The sequence below is a fragment of the Ciona intestinalis genome, chromosome 9, assembly GCF_000224145.3.
Source record: "Ciona intestinalis chromosome 9, KH, whole genome shotgun sequence".
In the NCBI taxonomy this organism is placed as follows: Eukaryota; Metazoa; Chordata; class Ascidiacea; order Phlebobranchia; family Cionidae; genus Ciona; species Ciona intestinalis.
In genome coordinates, this window is record NC_020174.2 from 5,373,238 (window position 1) to 5,397,027 (window position 23,790).

General features: G+C 37.0%; 3 protein-coding genes across 5 annotated transcripts; all 3 read right to left on the reverse strand.

The window, feature by feature from the left end:
- LOC100177610 (peroxiredoxin-6-like) lies at positions 1 to 3,447 on the reverse strand. 2 transcript variants are annotated; one of them, XM_026835954.1, is made up of 8 exons: positions 3,372 to 3,447; positions 2,521 to 2,677; positions 2,128 to 2,268; positions 1,781 to 1,854; positions 1,640 to 1,712; positions 880 to 1,494; positions 280 to 436; positions 1 to 79 (listed from the first exon to the last, which is right to left on the reverse strand). In XM_026835954.1, exons 1-6 carry the CDS (start codon positions 3,401 to 3,403, stop codon positions 1,360 to 1,362), a joined length of 612 nt encoding a protein of 203 aa, XP_026691755.1. In that variant the 5' UTR covers positions 3,404 to 3,447; the 3' UTR covers positions 1 to 79; positions 280 to 436; positions 880 to 1,359. The 2 variants fall into 2 exon arrangements, with proteins under 2 accessions (XP_026691755.1, XP_002127121.1); XM_002127085.4 differs by having other exon boundaries at positions 2,995 to 3,429.
- Positions 3,448 to 3,826: 379 nt separating this feature from the next.
- On the reverse strand, positions 3,827 to 6,311 carry LOC100175292 (peroxiredoxin-6-like). Its single transcript, XM_002127150.5, has 6 exons — positions 6,121 to 6,311; positions 5,720 to 5,876; positions 5,370 to 5,507; positions 4,633 to 4,706; positions 4,216 to 4,288; positions 3,827 to 4,154 (listed from the first exon to the last, which is right to left on the reverse strand). The coding sequence occupies exons 1-6, from the start codon at positions 6,207 to 6,209 to the stop codon at positions 4,020 to 4,022; spliced, it is 666 nt and encodes a 221-aa protein (XP_002127186.1). The 5' UTR covers positions 6,210 to 6,311; the 3' UTR covers positions 3,827 to 4,019.
- An 842-nt stretch (positions 6,312 to 7,153) lies between these two features.
- On the reverse strand, positions 7,154 to 22,266 carry LOC100185479 (regulator of G-protein signaling 2-like). Of its 2 annotated transcripts, none has more exons than XM_002127412.3 (6): positions 22,140 to 22,266; positions 19,531 to 19,613; positions 9,219 to 9,494; positions 9,055 to 9,110; positions 8,611 to 8,777; positions 7,154 to 7,884 (listed from the first exon to the last, which is right to left on the reverse strand). In XM_002127412.3, exons 2-6 carry the CDS (start codon positions 19,560 to 19,562, stop codon positions 7,573 to 7,575), a joined length of 843 nt encoding a protein of 280 aa, XP_002127448.1. In that variant the 5' UTR covers positions 19,563 to 19,613; positions 22,140 to 22,266; the 3' UTR covers positions 7,154 to 7,572. The 2 variants fall into 2 exon arrangements, with proteins under 2 accessions (XP_002127448.1, XP_026691753.1); XM_026835952.1 differs by lacking the exon at positions 22,140 to 22,266 and adding an exon at positions 20,577 to 20,593.
- Positions 22,267 to 23,790: the final 1,524 nt, after the last annotated feature.

Genomic DNA, 23,790 nt, shown 5'->3' on the forward strand with positions numbered 1-23,790 from the left:
TGACCAATTTGCGGCTTCCAGCTGCCAGGGGAAACGGAAATTTTCCAGCCGTGGGCATTGTACAAATGGCTTGAATGTCCTATATATGTATAAAGCATTGGAGTGAATTACAAACGTGCAGAAGTATGGGAGAAATATATAAACTAAAACTACGACAAGAGCTCTCAAAAGATATATAGGGTGGTTAGATAAACCACCCGTGTTGTTATAGTTTGTAAGATTGCCAATCAACATGAACTTTATCAGTAAATGGTAAAACACCGAAGGTTTTATTCTAACCTTAATCCAACCGTTATGAGAATCTACAGGATCAACAGATAGACCCATCAGCTTCACACCTCGCTTCTCAAACTCGTGATAATTTGATGCTGCATGCCCAAGTTCTGTTGTGCATACAGGCGTGTAGTCTGCTGGGTGTGAGAAAAGAATTGCCCATCTAGAAATTAAGCAAAAAAATACATTGGAAAATGTGCCGTTTCCTTTATTAGGATGTTTTCAAAATTGTGATCGGTATTTATAATTTAATGTAATTATTTTACCATGGTATAATTGTCCCGAATATAATCTGCAGAGCTTATATATTGTTGCAGTCTAAAGGTTCGCGCGAACAGTATAATTCTCACCTTAAACTTTCATAACCTTGCGACACATATAGCGTGAGGTAGCAATTATCCGGATTAAATTTATAAAAATGAACAGTTGATAATAATAAACTTATCGTGCTTGGTAAACCATGGCTCGCAGAGACCGTAAAAAATGTATATAAGAAAAAGTTGTCAAACAGGTAAATATAACACTAAACATTTAAATTAGATGTTAAAATTATGTGTAAACTACTGTTGCAACAAATATTATGTTTTGCGAATGTTTTTCACTCACGAGCCTTCAATGTAGTTGTAAAAATCCATCTCCCCTTCCGTAGTCGAACATTTAAAATTCGGAAAAACATCACCGAGATTGATTCCCATTCTACTGTTTTACTCGAAATATTCGAAATACAGATTAAAAAAATGTTAATTCAATATCTGAAAAATGCAATAAATTAATTAGTCCTTTAATTTAATAGTAATTGTAATGTGCATAGAGTACAAATTGCATTGTAACGAAAGCGAAAATATTCGCCAAAAAAAACAGTTGCCGTCGATCTAACTGCATTATTTGTAATTTTGTAAACCGCACAAAAATGCTGTCCTTATAAGGCGATTCTGATAAATTTAAATAGTCAACGGTCGAAATTAATAACATCGTTTCTGCGTTTATATAGGCAAAAAAATTGACCTATGTGGCCCTATATCATTGCCAAATTATTGTTTTTATGTGTACAAGATTTAAACCGCGTTAATATTCATCTTGTCTAAACTAAATTGAAGGGTCAGGTGTCAAACGAATGTAAGATTTTTTAGACGGAACTTCTGTCACTTCGAATCCTTTCGGAAAAAGTTTAACCGCTTCTTCATCACTTAACGACGGGATCACCCTGCATTTTTCACCTTTCTGGAATATACATATTCACATATAAACATATTATCATTACGCATTACGATGCGCATGGCACCGAAATTAATTATTTTACACATTGTTTATACCTTGATACATACGATATATATCTAAATACCAAAAAATTAGCCAACTTTCTGACCTTCCAGTTAGCTGGAGTAGCTACTTTACTGTTTGCAGTTAACTGTAAAGAATCAATCACTCGAAGAATCTCACTGAAAAAACGCGTCGCCTTAGTATATTTCGCAATCGTTATGTGCAGACCGGTGAATATTAATCTTACTGAAAATTTCTTCCTGTTGTGGCGGGATATAATATTGATAACTTCAGCTTCTTGTCGGGGCCTATTACAAACACCTAAAGAAAATGTTATGTCGTTCAGCCGTTATTATATGTAGTAGAGTGGGGGAGACGGAGAACCTTAACACATAGTATCTAAATATTCTGATCGTGTTTTGAACAATTAAAAAAGGTACACGGGGATCGTGAGGATACGCTTTTATAATTCTTGGGGTTTTTGTTTACTATCAAATTGGGCGAGAAGTGAGAATGAAAATGTGTTCCATCTTACCCTTACCTACTTCACTTGGTGTAAAATTAATATTTAAAAATAGGTTCGTTTCTACTTACACAACGAGCGGTTAAGGGAAGACCTGTGCTATCAACTTCATCAGGATCTAACATGCCCAAGTCACTAAGCAACTGACGAGATACTGAAGCAAGCGGAAAAGGAAAACGCTTCTCTGACATTGAGTACAGAACTTGAATATCCTGATTATAATGCACATTAAACTACTTCAGTATGTATAGCCGCTGGTGTTTTGGCACACATTATCATACGGATGACCTCACGCTGATGCCACGTTTGCAGCATTGGTTGCCCTGCGGCGAGATTTTTAATCTGTGTAGGATTTTCAAAGCATATATATGCCGAAGCCATATACCTATAGTATTTACAAACCGCAGTGATAACTAAGACTTTAGAAGTAATATTAGAACTAGTGAATTATAAATCGGGCCAACCTTCACCCATCCCTTATGTGATTCTACAGAATCCACCGAAACTTCCAGCATTTTGACTCCACGCTTTTGAAACTCACAATGCTGCAATGCAGCCGCACCAAGCTCCGTACTACACACAGGAGTATAGTCGGCCGGATGTGAAAACAAAACAGCCCATCTGAAAACACAACTTTTAGAATAGTGAACTTTTAATTGAAAAAATGTTATAAATTTTGCTTATTATAAATTGTCTCTTGGGTGTGAATACGAATTAAAAAAACGTTACCTATAAGCGTTTTAGGAGGTAATATTTACAGAAATATACAACTGTGGCCTCGCAACTATAATAAAGCGTTGATAGTTCTTGAAAACTAGATCAGGATGTATAAGATTTGGATGCTAACAGTAACCCATCTTACCCCACAGTATACTGTATGAAGGAATTTTCAATTTTGAATAAAGAAATTATTCATGAACTTTTAATAACCAACTTACGAGTCTTTTATGTATTCGTGAAAGTTTAAATCCCCTTCAGTTGTTTTGCAGTCAAAGTTTGGAAAAACTTGCCCAAGATTGATTCCCATTTTTCATTAACCAGCACTAAACCTTTACACAACTGCACACAGTCGTTTAGTGATAGTCGCTGGGTGGTGCTATAGTGCATGCCTATACCATTTAACACTTTGTTGGCCCTTACATGCTAGTTCTGCTATTTATCGCCAAAATACAATGACATTTCGTCCTATTAACTTACAACACAGGAAACAGTTGCAGCAGTTTCGTTTACACGAATTGCAGCGAGACAAACTCAAAGTACAAAGTTTATCGCCGATTAGCAAATAGATACGTCATACTGCAAACTCGATACTCACGTGGCATGATTCGAATCACGTACGTCGCACATGGAGTTATGATGTTATCAGTAATCGGTGGCGCCGAATCTCTAACTTTAGGTACACAGATAAAGCTTGGCAGGGCAATGGCTTACATTACGTAGCCTATAGTGGCGCCACAACATGTAATGGCGCTACATTAAGATTGGTCGGGAGTTAAACGGATGGTTAACGGAGAAGCGAAGCGTGAATAAAAATACACTTGGCTACCCACCGACTCTTGTACATTTAAATGGTGCATAAGTTTTTCAACGTGGACTTCAGCACAAACACATACATTACTTACAATTGGAAACATTCGACAGAGGCAGCTGGTAGCAATGGTTACTTTGTTGATGAAACTCTTTTCTTCTAATGAAGAATCCTGGTTTAGTGGTTTCTATAATCCTGAAAACTCTTTTTTAAACTTTTAACGATACAACATAGCAGTAAAGGGCATGAACTTCATATTATGTATTAATTAGTTTGACATGATTACATCAATTAATTACTTTACAATCTAGAATTGCATAAACACAAGTTGAGCAATAGGTACATTTGATTACAAGGCAAGCTGGTAAGTATGGATACAATTCTAATTGTCTCAAAAGGAATGTTTAGGTGTCTGTACAGGTTCCGAATGTGACTTTATTTTGAAGGGTCTGGTGTCAAACGAATGTAACTTTTCTTGGATGGAACTTCAGTGACTTTAAATCCTTTCGGAAAGAGCTCAGTTGCTTGTGCATCACTTAACGATGGAACAACCATGCAATCTTCACCGCTCTGTTGCAATAAGTATTATTTATACGGTAATTAATAGTGTGGTTTATATATACATATATACCTTCCAGTTGGCTGGAGTGGCCACCTTCTTAGTTGCAGTGAGTTGAAGGGAATCAATCACACGAATAATTTCACTGACAAATAAGAAAGAAATGAAAAAGTTATGTTGATTTTTGAACAGGTATTTTACTGACGAAAAAGATTAAAATTTTTATGTTTATGGCAACTTTTTGTCTTCCAAAGTGTCTTTACACTATGTTATCTTTATAATGGTGACCAAATGTAAGCTCTTGCTTACAAACATATTTCTAACTATACACTCAAATCTAAAAATAGGTCCACATCATCACATGTATGTCTGAATAAAGAAAAAAGCACAGATAAGCAAACAGATATCTGATAAAACCCATGTTTTATCATCAGCTGGTGCCACAGGGCAAGTTTAACCACTATTAATCAAACCAGGGAAAACCAGTACTTGAAATTTCTGCCAGTGGTAGCAGGGTAGAGTAAAGACAACTTCAGCTTCTTATCAGGTCCAATGATGAACACCTGTTAGACACAGCATGGTACAACATTACTGATTCAGATTTACAGTGTATAATATTACGAAGAGTTCTTGGTAATTTAATGACAATGTCACTAATCAAACAGATAAACAACAGTAGTATTACACGACTGTTTGTAGTGACATACACTTGGTGCAGTAAATAAACTTAAAGAACACACTATTTTATGGCCAGGATTCTATACAAGTTTTAATGTTGTTCAATATGTTGTTTAAGTACTTTTTAAGCAAAACTGAGTATGAAAAATATTCGATATGGCGAAAGAACAAAGATAAATTAAGTTATTTGTTTTCAGCTATTGGCATAACATCAGGAATGTCATGCCACCTCCACTTTTCCAACAAGTGTAACATCATATGTTTTAGTATGGCATTTTTAAACTCAAAATAGCTTTTTCTCTGTATTCAAACAAGCAGAGCCAAAGTATACATGGACAGTATTTAGTAGTTCAGTACAATAATCAATATGGTTTCCAGTGTTTAAAAATTATAGTAAGTTGTAACTGCATTTTAGCAAAGTCACCCTAGGTCAGTGCAAAATTCAAACAACCTACACCTGGGTATGTATCGTAAACTGTGAGTCAGAGAACTAATACAGTAATAATGCAGATTTAAATCGTTTTTATGATTTCTGACAAAAAACTTACACAGCGAGCAGTGAGTGCCATGCCAGATGCATCAACCTCGTCTGGGTCCAACATACCAAGATCCGCTGCAGTTTGCCGGGTGCCTGCAATGATTGGATACGGGAATTCTCCTTGCAATCCAGCGTAAGATTGAATGTCCTGCATGGAAGTGAAATCAAATATTTGGTGGAATATGATGTTAAAAGCAGTTGCAGGCAATGTTTTATAAGTCATTAAAATTAGGATACGCTAGGAGGAATGGACGTTTGATACTTTGTGATCTCTATGATACTCTCACCGCCTTACAGTTTGGCATATATTAACCTAGGGCGATTACATTAAAATATACAATGTTAACAATTTCTTATAACCTTAATCCAGCCATTGTGAGAATCCACAGAGTCGATTGAGAGACCAATCATTTTGACACCTCTGGCATCAAATTCTGGCTTTAGTTGAGCTGCTGTACCCAATTCAGTTGTACAGACAGGGGTGTAGTCAGCAGGGTGGGAAAATAAGATGGACCAACTGGGAATCAGGTTAAAAAATAAACTTGATTACAAAGCTATTAAACTAAAAATAACTGTAAACATGCTTATACACTAAATCCTAAAGGTATACCAGAAAACATATAATATATATATAAATATTGAAATAAAAATACACAAAAATCTTAAACTACATGGAGTAAATGCCTGTTACATATGCAATGCCAAAAAATAAGTTAATTGTAAAAATCAAACCCTTCTGATTTATAAAATGAATAACTTACGATTCATTGATGAAGTCATGCAGTTTGTAATCTCCTTTGGTTGTTTTGCAGTCGATATTTGGGAAAACTTGTCCAAGATTGACTCCCATGTTGTTGGATTAAAGATTTATAATTGCAAATCAAGTTATAACTGAACCAAGCTAAAAAAGTAATTTTATAAGAATGCAAAAACGGCTGCGCTTTTCAGTTATAAATATACTTAACAGACAAAGTGGCAAGTGACATGCAAAACACTCTTCGTCATCAGACACATGTATTCTGTTGCAACTACCGTGCTGCTGACTTCCGGCGAATTTATTTATTGACCTAAAACGTGGCACAACAACCCGCAACGGCTAAATTTAAATTTGCCACTTTTGCAAGAGTGAAATTTTGCTTTGCCGGTGCCGCAAGCAGATAGTTTGCTAAAGAATACCGTTCTGCTTGATGAGCTGGGAGATTTACAAACGGAGAAAAACGCTCTGGTAAATGTCTGCTTCTGTACACAGTCACACACACACCCATCCGTTGTTGACATTGTGCGCCCTATTGTTCAGTTGCGCCCGAAAGCTTATTTAACCCTAAAGTACAGAACATTGTGTTGCACAATAAATGTCGTATACTGTTCTGACTGAGGTCTAGACCAGATTTTTGATGCTTTGTCTATAAAACGTGACAAGGTCACCAACATGGCGTCCTCGGTTATAGACCACAACGTTTTTCAAAGAAACAACAGTTCTGTAGCGCCACCATAAGGAGCGTAAAATTCTAGTTTTAAAACCCTTCACGCGCTATAGAGCAATACGGTAATCAATGTATTTTGGTTCGACTAAAATATACTATCATAGTCGTAGTATTCTGTTTTATTATATTATATGTGGGTGATGTACTTGTCGATGACCTAAGATTTTGGCCCATTACCAAAACACCCAGGTCGCCCATAAGTCTTTTATGCGGGCAGTGTCGCCGACTCCATCTGCGAGACATTGCCCACCGACTCCGTAGCATTCAAACAATGTTCTCAATATTTCTTGCCGAATAAAAAGCCAGTAAGTCGTGCAACCATTTCGTGGTGCTATGTATTTGAAGATTGTGCAGTTTTAAATAGGTAACAGTAAAATCAACGTTGACGCTGTTTCTTAAAATAAGCAAAAATCGAAATGGAAAAGAAGGATGTAGCACTGGACGTTGGGTTCGTCGGAAAGTGTATATAAAAATGCGAATGCTAAAGCTGGAACTGTGTTGGATTGTAAGTAAAGCACGAGTGTCTTCTATGAAGTTGGATGTGCACAATTGCGAGTGTTGTGCAAAGTTTTTATCGAATGTGCTCCAGCGAACAAACGGAATGTTTGTTTTGATTCGGCCAGTGGTGAGCTTCTCTGCACCAAGGCCGCCATAACTCTTGGATGGAGTCGCGCGTCAAATCCGCCGCTTGAGTATGTGTCAAGGTCGACAACAACTGTTCAGGTCGAATCACGTATATTTGGTAGGGTTTTGCAATCGCAAGACGTAGCCATTGTTCGAGTTGTCATTTTCAGAGTTCTTCGATGAGGTACGAGGGCTAGGGGTTTTGTTTGGTAACAAATTCCCGAACAACAGTTCCAGCGAGCTTTTCTTTTTCGATGCTTCTTTAAAATAGCTTGAAAGTATGAAGCGGGGAAACGAGTCGTTTTCCATGATGGAGTAAATATATCTTTGAGCGTTGTCGAACACATTACATGGAAGTGGGTCACCACTGGTGAGAGCAAGTGTGATCTGTCTTCTTGTGACGTGGTCTATGTTCACCTATTAAAAAGGAAACCATGGTCAACCAGGTGCATATTTGGTATCTGAGGTTAATACTGGTTTAAAGATGGGCGTAAAGAGTTACTGGAATCCTTAGGTAAATTTCAGTAATCGTAAACTTGTTGACTCGCGTACGGCTTATAGGTAACATGGATTTACGTTCGGTGTCATATAATAAAACTTTTTCTTACAAGACAATAACCATTTTAAAGAATCCTAACTTGGATGTTTAAACGCATTGACGTAGGTTAACCAATAAAATTCTCAGCGTGTGTGGGAGTTATAAAACTTGTTCCAGAAATAAATATAAGTGCGCGTAGCATCGTTTAAATCAGGCATGTTATGTGTGGGTGACCTTTTGGGTAACGCAGTAACGTGGTTGTGCTTTGAATTCATTGCGTAAATGCGTGAAAATATTGTATATATCTACGTAGAAGCGTGGTTCGTTAATAGAATCCTGCAACTAAAGCTAGCGCCACTCATGTAAAGAATCTAAACTAAGAATCAAGGCACGCCACGTCGCGTCCGGTCTACAATTATTTTTAGACACTGACTGACGCGCAACCATCGACACAACCGCTCTAATGAATGGAAACAGAGGGCAAGCCATATGGTCAATAGGACTGTACAGTTGCAAAAATAGGCTTGTGCTGCGCACAGAACACCGTTTGACGTGTGTTATGCTTTAAGCTGATTCATTTATTTTGATTATTCGAGTTAAAATACCTGATTTTCTGACATAGGAGACACAAAGGTTTGGTAAATTGTCTCCGCGTCCTGGCCTCGCTGTGCAGTTCGTTTCACTTTTCGGTATTGCTCGCAAGAGCACCAGAATTCGAGGTTTTCAGAGCTAAATTCGGACTCCAGGAAGTTTTTAAAAGACATCCGCAATTCTGTAAAATAATAAATAATATTTACTTGCGGCCAAATAAAGCAATTCTCGGGGGTGGCGTAGGACGCTAAATATGATGACAAGACTTACTGACGGGCTATTGTCTTCGCCAACTAATTTACATATTGAGCACAAGGCTTTACTTGAAAATATAAACCAAATATGGCCAAAATCATAGGTCCTTAGGCGGTATATGGCCCAAACACTATACGAACTTCACACATATACAGAATAGAACAATATTTACAATGTAAATCTCAAGAAAACCAAATACTTACTTTTATTATCGAGGACATCAGCAAGCGTGTATGATGGGATACTTGCAGGTCTTGGTCTGCAAAAAGCAAGTCATTATTACTATGTTTAAAATATAAGCATAATATAATATCACCAGATGGGCGAAATCCACAGTATAGTTACATAAATTTGAAATTTTACTCACCGACGCATGATAGAAGTTCCTTGATTACCAAAAAATAAAGATTTTGGTCTCTGTCGTCTGCCCGGGCTACGGTGCGTGTTTTCTCCGCCAATTGATTTTTCGTTAAACAGTTTCAACAGTTGGGGTGCGCTACGGTGGTTCGTGTCTTGCTTTGATGTCGTGAGCGAATTTTGTTCTTTTCTCAGCTTGACTGTCGTTGATTTCTTTTCTTTGCTCGTTTCTTTAGCTTTCGGTTGTATATTGCTTAGACTAATTTTTCTATATTTGCCGAAAGCTCTGAAAAAAAACACATACCAATTAAAAATTAGGATCCTATTTTGTAATGCTGCAGTAAGGTTAAATACATGACTACCTATAAACAATAACCTTACACATCTAGAGACGACATGTGTCTGATGAATAATCAAACGCTGGGTTGGTATTTATATCAAGGCTGACTAAGTGGGAGAGAAAAAGAAAAAAAAAGTGAGACAGCTTCTCTTTGTTTCTCTTTCTCACTCTTTTTCTCCCTGGCTTTCTGTTTTGGCGCACCACACGCTTACGTCAACCAGACTTCTAAAACGCGGAATAAATTTAAAATTATTTAGCCCTTGAATCTGTCTACAACGACAGGTACCTGTAAACTGACTGGGTGATTAATTGTCGATGCCCCGGCAATTCTATTTGGGATAACCGGCACACGAACAACATCACGTACACACACTACACAAACATGAGGCTTATCACCACTGTCCACGTTGGTAATTACCGATAAGTAAAACACATATACCCCGTGTTCGAGTCAAAAAACATTATCCTTTCATGTTTCCTTCATGGACAGAACTAATCATGGCGTCAGCAAAAACAGAACAAGTTCTTACAAGTTATGTTTCACTCAAACCCCTTTGAGTGGGGAGCCAATAACATGCTAGAGTTTTCGTAACAGTTTACCATTTATTAGTATACTAATTTGTTACAAAGTTTACTGATACAGAAAAATAAAACGTACGGGCATAAGCGGTTATAACGTGCTTATGTAGTTATTAAAATCTATAACGTCGGTTCACCTCCCGCAACACAAAACTATAGCTTTCTAATTACAAGCATCCTGTTTGGAATATAGAACGTGAAATTAGGAGGTACACTTACACAGTAAACAGTCAAGCAAATATTCATGAGAAATGCGATATACGGAAACGACGTGTTTAGCTGCACATTACGGTCACGAGCCAGTCAGCTAAAATTTTCGTCAAAAACCCCACGGGATGAAAGAAGATAAAATGTAATTATTTCTTAATTAATAAAACACAATTAAAGAAAACGGAAACAAGTTGGACAGGAAATATCCGCACAGGAAGTTGTCATTGGAACGTGCACTGACTTTATCTTTTATCACTATACGCCCACTTATACTTTTGCTTATATGAGCAACACTTATTCTTCATCATTCAGTGACGATGCATGATAGTTACAAAAATAACTTGGTAAGTTTTTATTTGCGATGACCGCATCGTATAAGGGTTTCAAAATATATATCATGAAATGATTTTATTATATTTGTGTATGATTTTTTTTGTGGGTTAACGCTGGTGAAGCCAATGCCATTTTAGGCAATCGTGGCACCGATTGTGGCGAACCGAGGTGGTCAATGCGTTATACTAATAGTAAATGAGCCTGAAAAATGCCCAAATATGCCCTGAAATAATTTTATAGAACAACGTTATAATATAAACGTTTTAAAATTGGTATGGAAAATACTATTTTTAAATAACGGTTATAAAAATTGACAGAACATCTGCTATAATATAGGCAATCTAATTTTACACCGTTCGCTATATAATAGTGTTCAAATCTGCTGCAGCTTTTTGAAGCAATATAATCGAAAAGCGTTGCTCAAGTTGATGTTTTGTTTCCAAACCAGCAATACTTGACATGTACATACGAAACACTATTCTTCCAATTAATTTCTTGGATTTATCGAAAGGTAAATCAACCAATAAGTATTAAAAAACACGGGCAAATAAATTGCTTTGACATTTCGAAAATACGAATAACTGCTTGTTAACAGGCCCTTTAGTGTTGTTAGTCGTAATAGCAAACAATATACGTTTTAAACAAGCTATTATACGTATTTGCAAATTATCGACCAACATTTCACAGTTCAGCCACTGTGACCAACACGTAAGACTAGCTCTGGGTATAAAAGACAACGATGGCTGTAAAAATTAACTTTATTTAGGTTATTTATAATTTTATTACTACTGTTTATATATAATTTTACCATATCTGTACTTTTACTGTTGGTATTTCCATATTAAGAAACCATAAATGCAAACGAACAGTTAAGGTAAAACACAAACGTTTACCATAAATTCAAACAAGCCTTATGTTGAAATCTCGCTAAATAATCAGCACACAAACACACACACACATATATATATAGGTCCCTGTTTTATACAAATGTAACGAGGGTGTAGTCTCGCCCGGGTTATTTTGGTCGTGTTTAAACATTTAACAAGAACACCAATATTAACTTTGTGTAGTGCGTAGACATTTCGTGTTGAACAATGAAATCATTAACCACGCAAAGCTAAATCCGTTGATCTGGGTCGATTATCCTCACCAGCGCATTCATGTACTCAGGGGGCAAAGCGATGTAATTTGGTGGTAAACAAGTAAAGAGAAAGTCGCTGTCGAAGAAACTTCGCTGTGTCCCAGCAACCCTTACTTTGGAATTTCGTCATTCATGGCGCTTGTTAAAATCTATGACGTTCGTGATTCCGCGATAAATATGCAGTTACGAAACCAACCGATTTAGTATGAAATTACTCGACCTTGTAATTTTAAATTCCTTTAACGAACTTATGATAAGGGCCGGATGTCTTAAATGAAACAGCAATGCTTAACTTACCCCACACAGTTAGCTAAAGCAACAAAGCTGTTATTGGCTTAGTAATGAGAAATGGTGATATACAGTTAATGTCCAGGAGGTGTAACATACTCGAAAAACAACATAGACTTGAAACAGTGGTTTAAACACGAAAACAAGCAAATTACTGCTGTGTGTGTGGGAAACGAAACAGCTGCCGCATTACGAAATATTTACCGTTTCGTGTCAGCAAGATGTGCTATTTCTTATAAAGACAGATTATTTTTTTATGAAACGACTTTTAAACGTGTTTCGTTTTTGTTCGATGTACCTCTCCATGCAAACCAAACAACTACAAACATGTAACTTCCAGTTTAAAATTGACATCAAACCTGCCATATAAGTGTCAGTCATTTCTTTCCAATACCCCTTTTTAAAAACAATACGGCCAGTTTACAAATTGGCAGCCGCACTTACTGCTCGATTTAGAACACTTTGCGGCTTCGATTAAGGAGAGGGAGTCATAGTCGCTTTTGCATTTATGTTTTTGACTAGGGAGAAACTTGGCCGCTCGCAAAATCAGCGCGTATTTTGGACGCACGCCTGCCAATACGCGAAGAACAAAAACAATCACAAGTGCTTGCTTACGTCAGAGGCAGGCGCCTTAGATATAGGGCACATTGAAAAGTGTTGCCAAACGATAAGTCGGAAAGTATCTTTCTAATTTAAACTTTCTTGCTTTGCGGATCATTTATAGTAAATTTTCGTGGAAATTTGATTTGAATATAAGGTTCATTTGGTGGACCTTCAAAAGGCATATCTATAAAAAACAGAGGAACCAGAGTTTAAACGCAGGTGGTCAACACTTTCTCAGAACTTAAACATAGCAACAAATTGAGATAACGAGATATGGACCGTGCAATAAAAGTTCACGAGTCTTTGTCAGTGGTACTTACTAAATGGCAATGGGAAATTAAACCACTTGTCACTGTCCAAATATGACAAGTGCCATGCTCGTTGCGTCACTGCTTTTATATAAGTTCAACCAAATGAAGCATCGCCACAACAACGTCTTATACTACGCCGATTTTCCTCAGCGGTTACACAAGTACCAGTTGAACGACCGAGAGTTGTTTTCATTCAGCGATAAACACCGAACTTTGAATAAGTGTTCTGTATGTGTTTGAACCCGAAATCCACTAAGACTCGCATGTTGTGCCGAATGGATTAGATTAGAAACATCGATTTTGTTTGTCCAGTCGTCATCGCTTGTTTTCGGCACACCACTTACTGGTACTTAAGATATGTCGGTGCAAAGGTTTAGTAATGGATTGAATGGAAATAAATAAACGTGAGGATTCTGTTTTGCAATTACCCATTTGAATGATAGTACTATGGGGTAAGATAGGACAACTGTAGCACAAAATATCCAAATATCTTCATCGTTAAACAATTACCAACGGTCTATGGTAGTAGGTAGTCGCAAGGATACGATTTTATTTCTTGGGATGTTCTTTGTTCATTACCAAATGGAACGAAAAAGCTTTCCATCTTTTACCAATCTATATAACCAGCCGGCTATAATACAAATATTATTCAACGCATAAACACGTCATTGGATGTATAATTACCTACATAACAGGCCAATCGAGTGTGTTACTCCAATTGGCCCCATGGACATCGGAAGTTAATCAAACACCGCGAAAGATATGCCCACATATAGCGAATTTATAACATCACTCGCCTGCAGCGCCCGGACCCCTGCGGCGTCTAAGTATGACACAGGTGCACTAAAGCCAGGGGGCTAGTTTACGATAAATTCGATGGTTTTAAATTTAGCATTTCAATTTGTTTTCAAGTAAATTATAAGCGAAGTGCGACCTTTTATAAATACGTCACGCCTGGTATGCAATACTGCTTGAACATTGCACCAATCATAAACATCACCTATACATCCCAATAGCATTTGACTATAAGCCCATTCCCATGCATCTGACGGATGCGATATATTGATCGCTACCCACAATGATCGCATACATCAGTATGACAGTGTGCAGCCGCGTATGTACGTCCATATACTTATAATATTCAAATGATCAATATATCCTCAACCTTCTGCTGTCTTTTAACGCAATTTGTATTTTAAAAAGCCGGCCAGCAAGAAGAAATCGTTAATGGTAATGAAATTTATATGAGCACATGCCGATGTAAATATACATATATACGGTTATGTATAGATTCTGTCTCTGCAAATATCTTGTTTTCAAATAAATCAAACGGTGCTTCTGGCCATCGCGCCACAGACTATTAATAAGTTTAAAATACGGATCTGTACCAGTTATTAATGTACTCACTAATTTGAAACAAAAGCTAGGTTATTTGTTTAAAAAATATTTTAGGTTGCCTGTTTGAGACGTGAAACATATGTTTTATCTTATAATTCTAATGAAACAACTCTGAATGAGTGAATGACTTAATTTTGTCTCTTCAGACCTGGCAAAAAAGTTAAATAAAACAGTTGTATGGTGGAGTGGGGAAGATGGGACACCTTTTACACCTAACATTTAGCAACAGTCTATGGGAGATTCAGTCTTTTACTTTTTTGAATGTTCTTTGTTTACTACCAAAGGAGAAGAGAAAATAGCCTGAAAAAGTGCCCCATCTTTTCACCCTAACATATAATTCGTTAAACCGCTTGAACACAATTTGGCAGTTCATCTAGAGGTAAAGGAATAAAGGGAGGCATATTTGGAAATTTCGGCAATTAAATCATCATTAAACACCGCTGTTGGCAACTTGCCTGGTCCATGCGGTTATTTTTGCAGCAAAGTAAGGTGAGATAAAGGTTGGCCTAGTCAAGTCTCGTAAATGATACAGCAAAAGGTGTTAGTTTGTTTTACCAAATGCCAACAGACATTAGTCATTATTGTTAAGCGGAATGACTCACCAACGTTGTACGTAAATACGCCAAGAAATATTCAGACCACTTGTTTTATTTTTGTCATGCGTGAAAGTTATTTAGTCTTGCTCACTTAGTAAGAAGTCGACGCTATATGTGTGTCCGCTGGAATTTATAAACACAAGCCTCACGCCGCCCCACGCCGACGTGTGCTCCGTGTACAAAATTAGGTAACGTTTCATACATATAGCGACAAATGCTAAACAAAGTGGAGTTCGATCACGTTTCATCGCTTCAATCACGATTCGATTCAAAAACCCTAATACTTAACCCCCAATACGAGGCGTTGGTATAACTGTCTCAGTTTAACGCTACAATCGTGACTATCGTTACTGTATTTTTTAGCCGAATGATCCGAATAATTTGCACTTAGATCAAGTTTTGGTGCAAACATGATATGCTAGCAGGAAAATCATTGTTAACTAGGTGTTCCCCACACGAGTTACTATGTATACGGCTCCATGTACGTACATTCAAATTTAAATGATAAACAAACGTAAAGCGGCTTTAGCGACGTGTTGATGGTCACTGCACCTCTGACACCAAGCTTGCGCGCACTGATGTCCGCAGTGATTAGATTACGCGACCGACTCGATTGTTATTGATTTATTTCCGCAATTTCCGTTTCCGGGTAATACTTAATCCGTGTAAATCTGAACCTCGAGCATTTTCGAACAAATCTGCGACTATGGTTAAGCGTTTAAATATTGACCAGAATAATGTTTAGAACGACTTATATTTGATTTTGGGCATGTGTCTCCCATTGTTAACAATACATCCTGGTTTATTATACACAAGCAATGGTGCCATGATTGCTTATCAGGTTTACGTAACTTTAGCAATTGTGAAAAAAGAAGCATTTCGTATTAGGAATAGAAAAATAACAAGGATCTATGATTCTATACAGGTGCTATAAATAATCTGTTATCGCAGCAACAGATGGTGTACAACAGATACAAATGCACATAATTTTCATGGTTAGTACGATGTTGAATGACATTTCGTTATTACACCGATTTATCTGCCCAATTTAAAGTAATTTGTTTTCTAATTTTATTTTAACGCCGCTTTAAATTTAAAAATATCTTCCTGTTAAAAGTAACAGCCAATTCTACTGTTTAAAACCGGTTTATCAAGGGCCAAGCAACAACAAAAAACAGAACATTGTCTAATCCTAAAGCCGTTTAAAAAAACACGTTTTATTGAGCGATTTTTATTGGTCAATTACTGTCCCTTTAAAGTCAGAATGCTCTCTTTTTTACTGAAATAGTTTTGACGACAGACATCGAGCAGACGCGTAAATCTCATTAGTTATGCTAGTCGAACACTTCATATCTATAATGAAACCAGAAATAGATTTTAAAGAGCTCATTTATAGATTATTACCCTAGAGACTAAACCTCCTTGGCCAGCAGGTGGATTTATTTATAGAAAAATATTTATTTTAAGGAATGCATAACAGATTTTGTGTTTATGGTGAAATACAATTAAATAATGATTTTGAAACTAAATCTTTGTTCCGTACCTGGTTTTTGCGAGGAGATAACGAAATAATGAAAGCACAAATTTAACCTATACGTACGTCACGCTCGGTGTTAAAATAGACGTAATAGAATTCGTGAACTCTTTCTGACTGACGCACCGCTCAAATTAAGTATTCAACGGCATTCACATAACCATAAATGACTGGTTAAGTGCCGTTTTAGCAACTAATGCGGTATTTCGGTTGCGCACTACGCTATACTTAAACTTTTCGAAGGTAGAAAGGTCAATTTAAATTTCTAAAAGTGGTGGTCAGCGGGCCACGACGTTAATGAGTAACGACAGGGAATTTTAACTTTTACTGAACATTTATGCCGATAAACGACCAAGATATATAGAGTCGGATGTGGTCCTTTACAGCGGTTACAATTGCTTTGCGTTGGAATTGTATTTATTATTTAAAAATGATCGGTTGGTTTCTGTATATGTAAGAGTTTCGTATTCCTGAACATAGGTTATAATTAACATAACGGTGATACCTCACGGTTTAATATAAGATAACTGCTAAATGTTAAGACATACAATGCACTATTTGCACTTCACATAAATAAAGCATGGAATGTGCTACGGTGATCAAGGGAAGAAACAATGTGCGTCTAAACATCACGTCACAGTCTAAATGAGACACCATAACGCTCCGGAAAAAGGTGTTGTATCATGTGCATTCTTCATGGGTACCTAGCATGACGTGACGTAATATGCGCGTAGCTTTTGGTATAAAAACAGCGCCTACGTAACGACTACGTTAGAATGACAACATCGCACTTTAATTAACATTGCGTTTCGGTCTCAAATAAACTTTTTTTCAGAGGAAGAAACATCCAGTAATGAGTATCTTCCGATATGCTGCACGTCATGTACAAGCACCCGTATATGTCAGTCAATTCGGTTCAAAATAGCTACGTGTGGAAAGCGACACATCAAAGCGACACATATCAAACAAAAGAGTCGTGAAAAAGTTGAATTGTTTCCTATACGCTGCAATTACGAGCAATTCTACGTGCGCAATGCATCACATCGAGTTATAAACCATCGTGTACGTGACAGCTAATCCTGTTTACCTGTTGAAAGTGTTTGACCTTGAACCCGGACGTGGGATTATGACGTATGTCATGACGTCAAAATTCACCGACAGCATTACACATGTCCATAATATGTCGCGTTTTGAAATAAATCAGAAAAACAACCCATTCTCGCATTGTAACTGTTGGCGAACTTTATTTGAGCTTGAGTATATAAACTAACAATACGTGCGTCAATGTTTGGCACCAGCAAGCACCTTACACATCTAACTACACAAAGAAGCGTTACGTTGCCCATTTCATATGATTGTTGAACTAATTCTAAGAAATACAACATGACTGAGGTCAGTTTATTGAATCATAACTATCTATAGCTCAAATAGCGGTTATGGGAGTTTGATTGTATTGTATAGGATTAACAGCCACGTTGTTATTACACAAATGTTTTTTTCCCGTAGAGTTCTTTTATCGATTGTCATTTTGCTGAATCAGAGTTCGAGGGAATAAATAAAATTCTTGTTGGGGAATGGTGGGGTAAGATGGGACACCTTTTCATTCTATTTTCTTTACGCGTTTGGTAATAGGAAAAGAACATTCAAAGAAATATAAAACCGTATTCTCACGACCATAAGGCGCCGAGTTTTGCAAAATCTTGGAGATGCAACGTGACGTCATGATTAAACAAAGCGCTATTGGCATCGCATATCAGTATCGGTGTGTATTTACCACTCGGTTATGGTTGTTGCTCCATCTTTGACGTAATAAAATTGATGTTTATGCAAGCCTTTCATCAATCACGCATAATACTTTGTGTTACGTCATAGTGGCAGTCCACACGATGTTTACTTGCGTCATAATGGTCATTATTGGCAATCAAAGAGACGGGCGTTTACATTTCCGGTGAAGTTGTTTCACAATCTTAACGATTTGGTTTGCAGCAGGCGCGCCAATTTTTTAATTTTTATGAATGATGCCAAGCGCAGCGCGTCGACTATGACATCATATAAATCATTGAATATTTGCAAAACACTCGTAGGTTTGGCGGAAGTTTGCAACATATAATTGCCGCTGTGTAACTCACTGTTTTGTGTAAAATATAAATATATAATTCGCTCGTTGATCAAATGATAATAAACTACGGTACCTAAAACACCTGTTCTCGAAGCAGCTCTCCTTTATGTATTTACAATGTTTTCCTCAGCCAAACAGAAAGTTTGTTACGAAATAGTATGGATTCACACGTTGATTATTTTATTCTATTCGAAAAATGGCATTAGAAATGCGTATATGTAGGACCAACGAAACAAGGTTAGCATATTATGTAGTAAAGATCAACATACTATATTTAACTTAACTATTAGTTGTATACAGACGTTGCAAGCTGCAAACGTTCGCTGCCGTCTATTTCTGTAACAAGTTACCTCAAAAATTCTGCGAACGTTTACGTTTGGTTTCGTAAAAATGCAGTGCGGCATTGAGCATAATACCCCGTGCAAAATACAAATTAAACAAAACATAATTGTCTTGAACATGTAGCACATATGCTATTTGGGTTTCAGGAATATAGATACTACAGCAGTACATATTACTTTCTATCACTTATTGCAAACCACGTAAAATTTCGCGTCGCCAAACCGAAGCAGTCGTATTGCTCTTGTCTGCCACCTAGCGGCTTACAATTTGGTAACGGTAAACATCCACAGCTGATACAACGAATAACCTTTCTAGTTTTATGGCGAAAACCATAATGAAATTAACACCATATGTTGCATTGATTGTACATTCCCACGATGTATGTTGAAAAACATACAAAAAAGTATATGCATATGACGTCAAATATTTCCTAAAACATAAGAATCGAGACATAAACTACAGAGTGAAACTACAATAATACCGCTACTCGGGTTTTGACATAGTATGTATGGTGCAAACATAGCTTACCCTTGCAATTCTTCTATTTCTTTTTCCGCCATTCTTTACTCCGTTAACTTTGTTGTATCTATCAACTGAATATCTACATCACACTGCAATAAAAGAAAGTGGAAAATATATAACTACGATATGGGGTATTCTATTAAGTAGTATTTTTATTTTACTTATATATAAAATAAAAGCACTGCATATGTGACACTGCTATGGTTATATAGTCAGTGTCTTCGGTTCCAACATAAACCTATACATGCTTCACAATGATGTACGTTATACGGTGCATCTGAAGTCCTAGTCAACTGTATGATGTCGTTATAATAGAAAATCAAAGGAGACGATGTATATACCGATTTCCTCTGAGTCACAGTCGGCTTACACGCTGCGAATAAACCTCATCAACCTGTTAGCTGGCCTTCTCATGATCCTATATCATAACAATAAGTGAAATCACTCTATACACCTTTATATATCATTTACCCTGCCCTGTGCCTACACTGGCCGAGCGTTTCAGCTTCTAACACTTAGCTACTGTATTGATCCTTTGAACTGTTGTTTTCTGGTAGCTCAGGCATTTCCGTGTTAAGTTACATCAGGACAACATCGGCCAGAAATAAACTGCTGTAACTTAAACCCCCTACACGTACACTGGAATAGATTTTCCTTCCAATAAACAACTGCTTGGAAAATAGCAACAAGACTTTAGGTAAACCTTTACTTCGACTCAACAAGTGTGTGCAGTCACATTTTGGACTCGCAAACTTTAGCACAATGTACATACAAGGTACCGGTATATACTGGCATGTTACACTAAGGAAAGTGGCGCACGCTTCTCAATGCAATGCGTCATCTGCATGGCCGGAATTTCCGTTTATTGAAAGTACAATATACGTCCCCACATTATACGATACAGTCATTTCGTATACAAAACAAAACTTTTCTACCCTGATTCTGGTTTCCTCACTTAGCTCGTTTTGCGGGAAAATAGTTTTTATGATATTTCGTGATGTAAATTGCTAAACTGTACGGATGACCGTCTCATTAAATAGGAACCAACGTACTTTCCATGTCTCATCGAACTTATTAATGACGACTCTGTTTCCGTTGATTCAACACACGACTGTGTAGCAAGTTAACTGTATTCTTCAATCTAACAGAAATGCTAGTTAGAATTGTAATTTCGTAAGCTTTTCTCTGCTGCTTTTGATGGTTTTGAAAGGTAAGCTGTCGTTTTGTAAACAAGTGATGCCAACTCCATACAGGAAAGCATGCTTGTGAAACAAACGCCTCTGCTTGTGGCACCTGCGTATGTTTGTACATTCACACCAACGCACTAATGACGTAAACGCCTGTAAGTAACAGCCAGTATACGACCTCGCCGGGTTAGGAACGCTATAACCTGTTCACACCGTGGTACAAAATAATACAGCTTAAACTTTTAACCGGCAACAGTCAGCGACACCTAAGGTATACACATATTATTTAAACTTTAAAAAAACAAAATATTTATTTATACAACCGGTTGCAAACAAGCGATTACTGACCGTCGGAAATATTCACTATACGTCTTCATACCAGATAAAGGTGGCTGTACACAGTATCCGGCATGCGAACCCGCTTGCGAAGTCGTATGCAAACCTATTACCAAGTTCCGCATGTGGCAGCGAAATCCGGACAAAACAGACAAATAAACGGACGAACTCCTAGTACTGTGTACAGCCACCTTCAGTCGTTAAAAGATTAATTACAATATGCCTGGTAGCAGAAGTAACAGAATGAACGGCCACTGTTGTGGCACTTTATCCTATATATCCTACGTACTGCTCACAATATTGATGTCAACTACCTGCTTAATTTCACTCATATATAGGAACTAGCCCAACCCTCTGGTGACAAGTGGTTCTATAAATTACGCCATTTAACTATGGATAATAGACCTGTATAACTACATAAGAGTTACCTGTATCCTCTTAAAGCCTAAACTCGACAACGTATTTTATGACGTTAGTGTAATGTCTTCTGAGTTATTTACCCTGTCCCACTCACAGCAACTATATTGTTTCTGTTTCGGAAAGAGTTTTGAAAATGGAAATTCAGTTAAAATAACCGAATTAACCTAAAATGCTGAAGTCCAAGTACATTCTAAAATCTAAATTGTGATAAGAATGTGAAAATTGTTAATATGATTTTGAGTGAAACATAAATGAATAAACAAACATAACTTATTTATCCTGGTGGGGCAACGACAGTTATTTTTTTTATGCGTCGAAAACAGTAACCGGATAAAACGAAGTATCTTTCGAATCTTAATGGAAGCAATCTTACCGCGCCGTGTAATTAGACAAGTTAATAGCACATTAAAAACATTAGGGAGAAGTAGCTCTTGTACAAAGTGAAGGATGGAATAATGTATGATGTTCTAACATACAGATGTTCTGTTACTTAAACACATTATAAATCCATTACAGGCACTTATAATTTTTTTCTATTGCATCGGTTGCTACACTTGTTTATTTAAATAAAATACAGCTCTTAAGGGAGCCAGATGATAAACCGTATTAACGTGTAGGATATGATTTTACTGTAAGTGCTTTGTATTCAAAATAAGAACCAAATTTTGTTACCGGAAATGATGCATTCTTTTAAACGAAATTTCTGCCGACGATTTTCAATTGCTTTCAAAACTTTTCTCTTGGTGTCGATACTTTTGGCTCTGTGTCTCCAAGTAAAAAAAGCATTGCTGGATTCAGGTGCAGTTCTTAAAATAGACTACAAGACCTGGAGAAAGGTGGTGTACCGTTTACACAGCAAAGGAAACTTGCAAGAAGTAGAAACCGGGACGAACTACATGATAAATATATCTCAAGATCTAACATCTTTTAAAGTTGGACCATCGGTTGTGATGGAAAGCGGTAAGGATATTGGGAACGTATGGCAAGCTAGTAAGCATTCGAACACAGATGATTTGTATTACAAGCTTAGTAATAATGGTATTACGAGCAAATTAAACTCTGGTATCGATCATAGTTGGACCAAAGCCTCAACGCCTGTAGATCCCAGTAGTTTAGGTGCAGACCAAGAAAACGGGAGACCTATTATATTAGTCTGGTGGCCTCCAACTTGGAAGAATTTGCCCAAAAACAAACAGTTTTACCTGGAAAGAAATTTTCAAGGCGAATGTGGAAACTGCAGGCTGACAATGAACCGTCGGTTATTAAATCAAAGTAAAGTTGTCGTTTTCGACAACTTGCCGAATGCAGCTAACTTGAACGATCTTCCACCTTACAGGTAAACCTAGAATAGTAGAATATATAAATATATACAACATATTAGTATTACATGAACGACAACAAGCAGCATGAAATATAAATAATAAATGATGGGATTCTCTACTGTGTAAGTTAACGTTGTGCAATTTCTACAGAACCGCGGAGCAAGCGTACGTTTTATGGCACCGAGAAACACCGGCTAAAACGTTTCATCTTCGCTCGGCCATGGTTGGCGTATTTGACACGATGTTTAACTATACGATGTCTTATAGAAGAGATAGTGATTTTCGTTGGTATTCAGGTATGATGTATGTATTTAGTGTAAAAGAGATTTCTTTCACACGTATAGTAGTTGGGGGGAAGATGGGACACCCTTTCATACTATTTTCTCATCCCATTTGGTAGAAAACACAGAACTTTCAAAGCATTATAAAACCGTACCTACACTACTCCCATAGACCTTTGTTCAATGTAAAAAACAAGATCGGGATATTTGAATATTATGTGACAAAGGCCCAGCAACATTTTATAACGCCCCTGGTACAACATATTAAATACATGTTTATTTTTATTAATATATTAAACTTTTGTTTCAGGTAATATACCATATACTGCGCACTCTTGGCCAAAACAAGCAGTCACAGACCCACAGTTATACATCGATGAAATCATTAAATCAAAACGCCGCCTAGCGACATGGGTTGTTAGCAACTGTAACAACACTAGAGGCGCAGTCGAGCGAAAAAAGTACGTGTTTAAATTGTTAGAAGCCGGGTTAAAGGTAAGCGAGCTTTTGTTTAATGAAATTTTGTTTTTATCAGTATTAAATCAAAATGTTTAATATTTCTATTCAGATTGATATGTACGGGAAATGCTTCGGCCAACGAATAACGAAAAACAACTTCACAACGTTTTTATCGTCATACAAATTTTACCTTGCGTTTGAAAATTCCTGGCATTGCCGAGATTACGTGACGGAAAAATTTTGGCGAAATGGAATCATGGC

Bases quoted from the DNA above. Each gene is read 5' to 3' on its own strand.
- LOC100177610 (XM_002127085.4), bottom strand. From the start codon at position 3,083: ATGGGAATCAATCTTGGGCAAGTTTTTCCAAACTTTGACTGCAAAACA. The intron at 2,678-2,994 runs GTAAGTTGGTTA...TTGTGTTTTCAG, and splicing joins CACGAATACATAAAAGACTC to ATGGGCTGTTTTGTTTTCAC. The intron at 1,855-2,127 runs GTAAGTAGAAAC...CATTTTCTTTAG, and splicing joins TTCCCTTAACCGCTCGTTGT to GTGTTTGTAATAGGCCCCGA.
- LOC100185479 (XM_002127412.3), bottom strand. From the start codon at position 19,562: ATGGCGGAAAAAGAAATAGAAGAATTGCAAGG. The intron at 9,111-9,218 runs GTGAGTAAAATT...TGCTTTTTGCAG, and splicing joins GGAACTTCTATCATGCGTCG to ACCAAGACCTGCAAGTATCC. The intron at 8,778-9,054 runs GTAAGTATTTGG...ATTATTTTACAG, and splicing joins TGATGTCCTCGATAATAAAA to AATTGCGGATGTCTTTTAAA.
- LOC100175292 (XM_002127150.5), bottom strand. From the start codon at position 6,209: ATGGGAGTCAATCTTGGACAAGTTTTCCCAAATATCGACTGCAAAACA. The intron at 5,508-5,719 runs GTTATAAGAAAT...ACTTCCATGCAG, and splicing joins CTCACAATGGCTGGATTAAG to GACATTCAATCTTACGCTGG. The intron at 4,707-5,369 runs GTAAGTTTTTTG...TGTGTCTAACAG, and splicing joins TGGCACTCACTGCTCGCTGT to GTGTTCATCATTGGACCTGA.